Genomic DNA, 3736 nt, shown 5'->3' with positions numbered 1-3736 from the left:
TTTTTTTGGTTTTTATTTTATTTTTTAGAGAGAGACAGAGCGTTAGCTGGGGAGGAGCAAAAGAGAGGGAGACACAGAATCTGAAGCAGGCTCCAGACTCTGAGGTGTCAGCCCAGAGCCTGACACCGGGCTCCAACTCACTGACTGTGAGATCATGACCTGAGCTGAAGGATGCTTAACTGACTGAGCCACCCAGGTGGAGCCTTTAAAAGTCAGCTCTAGGGGCGCCTGGGTGGCGCAGTCGGTTAAGCGTCCGACTTCAGCCAGGTCACGATCTCGCGGTCCGTGGGTTTGAGCCCCGCGTCAGGCTCTGGGCTGATGGCTCGGAGCCTGGAGCCTGTTTCCGATTCTGTGTCTCCCTCTCTCTCTGCCCCTCCCCCGTTCATGCTCTGTCTCTCTCTGTCCCAAAAATAAAAGAAACATTGAAAAAAAAATTAAAAAATAAAATAAAATAAAATACCCTCCTAATGATGACTTGAACACTGCCGCTCGATAGGAGAATCAGAAGAACCTATGGGATCTTATTGGGAATTGACATTGTCCATTGTAATTTTGTTCCTGTTTATTTTTAAATTTTCTTTTTGTTTCACCGGAAAGGAAAGATGATGCTCGGTTTTAAACTTTAAAAGTGTACAAGTTGTTTTGTTACAATAAAACTAAATGCGCACACACGCGCGCACACACACACACACATGCGGGCGCGCGCCACAGTGATTAATGGGAAAAATCTGAAGCCAAGAATATTCTATCCAATAAGACTATCACTCAGAATAGAAGGAGAGGTAGAGTTTCCCAGAAAAACAAAAGTTAAAGGAGCTTATGATGACTAAACCAGCCTTGAAAGAAATATCAAAGGGAACTCTTTGAGTGGAAGTATAAAAGTAGGAAACACAAAAGCAGTGAAAATGAACGTTTCTGTTAAAAAATCAGTCAAGGAAGTAACAAAAAGGTATATAAAATGTAGTAACACATGTTTAAACATGGGGAGGAGAGGAGAAAAGAATGGGTTCAAGCTTAAATGGCCACCACCTTAATATAGACTGCTATATGCAGATGAGGTTATATACAAACCCAAAGCTAACCACATATTAAAAACCACTAACAAACATGCAAATAATAAAGAGAAAGAAAACCAAATATATCGCTAAAGAAAGTAGGCAAAACATGCCATAAAGACCAGAAAGGATCAGAGAAAATCTTCAGAAACAACCACAAGACAAGTAATAACATGGCAGTATATACATATCAATAACTACTTTGAATGTAAAGGGACTAAATGCTCCAGTTGAAAGATACAGGGCTTCAGAATGGATAAAAAACAAACAAGACCCATCTGTACGCTGCCTGCAAAAGACTCAGTTTAGGCCTAAAGACACCTCAGGCTTGGTTTTAACACATTTCCTTTTTGTTGATTTATTTGTTGCAATTGGCCTCCAGCAATCCCTTTAACCTCTACCAGCTGCTCTGGAACAAAGTGTAAATTTGTCAAAGGCACAAAAATCTCTTAATTCGTATTTCTGTTTTGTTTAAATAACGTTTTCCCTCTCATATTGATTTTCCTTTTCTTCTTCATTCTTTTTGTTGCCCAGTTCCCGTCCGCCTCCCTACCCCTTATAGATACCCTTCCTCGTCGAAATGAGATGCAGTACTTACAGATGTAGCCTGCCTGGGTTCAAATCCCAGCCCTGGTGTTGATTAGCTGTGTGCCTTTGGGCAAGTTACTCAACCTCTCTAAGGTTCAATTTCCTAATCGGCAACTGTAAATCTACATCTACCTCATAAGGTTATTATGAGGATTAAATGAGTTAGCAGATGTCGGTCACTGAGAAGACGGCCTGTCATGTACCATAAAATAAGTGATAGCCATTATCATTTTTATTGTATTTTCCTTCCTAAGCCAGTCTCCAACCCCACTTCATCATACTCACTTCCCATCTGCACTAATCACAATACCTTTTGGAAGCAGTAAGCGTGACATTCCTAAAGGCCAGAGGAAGGGATCTCACTCTGGAGGCCGTCTCCCTGTGAACACCCGCTGCAGGGCGCCCTGCACATCAGGGTTCCGGAGACTGTAGATGAGTGGGTTCAGCATGGGGCTGATGACAGTGTTGAGGATGCCAATCCCTTTGTCTTTGTCCGAAGCCTCCACTGAGCCCAGCCTCATGTAGCTGAAGACGCCTGTCCCGTAGAATACGCTGACAACCGTGAGGTGGGAGCCACACGTGGAGAAGGCTTTCTTCCTGCCCTCAGCAGAGCGGATTCGCAGGACTGCGGCTGCCACGTGTGCATAGGACACAGTGATGAGGACCAGTGGGGCCACACCCATGAAGGCTGCTGCTACAAAGAGCAGCAGCTCATTGAGCTGGGTGCTGGAGCAGGAGAGCTGGAAGAGCTGTGGGAGGTCACAGTAGAAGTGATTGATCACATGGGGGCCACAGAAGTCAAGAGTAGATAAGGCAACAGTTTGGGTCAGTGCGTTGGTGAAGGAAAAGGCACACGACACGCCCACTAGCGCTTGCTGAATTCCCCAGCTCATGCGGGTGCTGTAGGTGAGGGGCTGGCAGATGGCCAGGTAGCGGTCATAGGCCATGACTGTCAGCAGGAAGCAGTCCGCCCCTGCCAGGAGGTGGAAACAGAAGAGCTGTGAGAGGCAGGCCCCGTAGGGAATGCTTCTGTTATTGGACACGAAGCGTCTCAGCATGGCAGGGACAGTGACACTGATGCACCCGACATCCAGCAGGGACAAGTTCCCCAGGAAGAAGTACATGGGGGTGTGGAGTTTGGGTTCGGCGAGGATGGCAGCCAGGATGCTGAGGTTGCCCCCAAGAGTAGCTACGTAAGCGAGAAGGAAGACGGTGAAGAGGACGGGCTGCAGAGCTGGGGTCTCTGACAGACCCAGCAGGACAAACTCAGTGACAACAGAATCATTTCCTGAGGCTCCCAGATCCATGGCTTTCTTCCACCAGCAGCAGAACTGAGCAAAAACTAGGAGGTGCCAATGGTGGTGAAAGGAGAATGAGATCCTGATAGAAACCACCAAGTGTAGCAATGTCCCAGAGAGGGCCAGGATGCAAGGACACATAAAATTTAACAGAGTTAAAGATTGTGACATAATAGGGAAAGACTTGATAAACCTGACACTTAGTGGGTAAGAACAGTAGCATTGGGGAGACTCAAACAGAACTAAATGAATGGACATAAAATGGGGAACAAATGTAATATTTGAAAGCTAAAGGGAGAGATGTTTTTCCTGAGACCAAAGTTCCAAGAAGAAAACGCCAAGCCTGCAGATGGTGGCATGGCCATAATTTAGGTACACAAGATCCCAGGGGATGAAACGGAGGCTTCAGGGAAAGGGAATGGGAAGGCATGCTCCCGCAACCTGTGTCCACAATCTCCACGACACATGTCATTGCGTGGGATGGCAGTAGTGAGATGCTTGCTGTTGCCCAGACTATTAAGACATTAACTTGTGAAGCTGAGCGCTGGTCTGGACTTTTCAGAAAAAGTGAAATGAAATGAAATGAAATGAGATGAGATGAGATGAGATGAGATGAGATGAATTGAGATGAGATGAGATGAAATGAAATGAAATGAAAACAGCTACATGAAATGAAAAGATACCATTGAGGACATCTCCCGCTCCACTGCTGGTGAATACAAGCCTTGTAGATTTTCTAAACAGCAAGATTCTATTGCATTTCTCCATATAGAACTTGGGAAATTTGGGCTCCAG

General features: G+C 45.6%; 1 protein-coding gene across 1 annotated transcript; it reads right to left on the bottom strand.

Annotated features, from left to right (window-relative positions):
• Window positions 1-2002: 2002 nt before the first annotated feature.
• On the bottom strand, window positions 2003-3012 carry LOC121017387 (putative olfactory receptor 3A4). The gene has a single exon (XM_040455621.1). It carries the CDS (start codon window positions 2948-2950, stop codon window positions 2003-2005), a length of 948 nt encoding a protein of 315 aa, XP_040311555.1. The 5' UTR covers window positions 2951-3012.
• Window positions 3013-3736: the final 724 nt, after the last annotated feature.

This window comes from Herpailurus yagouaroundi, unplaced genomic scaffold, assembly GCF_014898765.1.
Source record: "Herpailurus yagouaroundi ecotype Mexico unplaced genomic scaffold, PumYag 215, whole genome shotgun sequence".
Classification (NCBI taxonomy): Eukaryota; Metazoa; Chordata; class Mammalia; order Carnivora; family Felidae; genus Herpailurus; species Herpailurus yagouaroundi.
Note: the sequence above shows the minus strand (reverse complement) of the source record. Positions and strands in the feature narration are given on the sequence as shown.

What these genes read in the sequence shown, in the direction of transcription:
- LOC121017387 (XM_040455621.1), bottom strand. Translation starts at nt 2,950, where the DNA reads ATGGATCTGGGAGCCTCAGGAAATGATTCTGTTGTCACTGAGTTTGTC.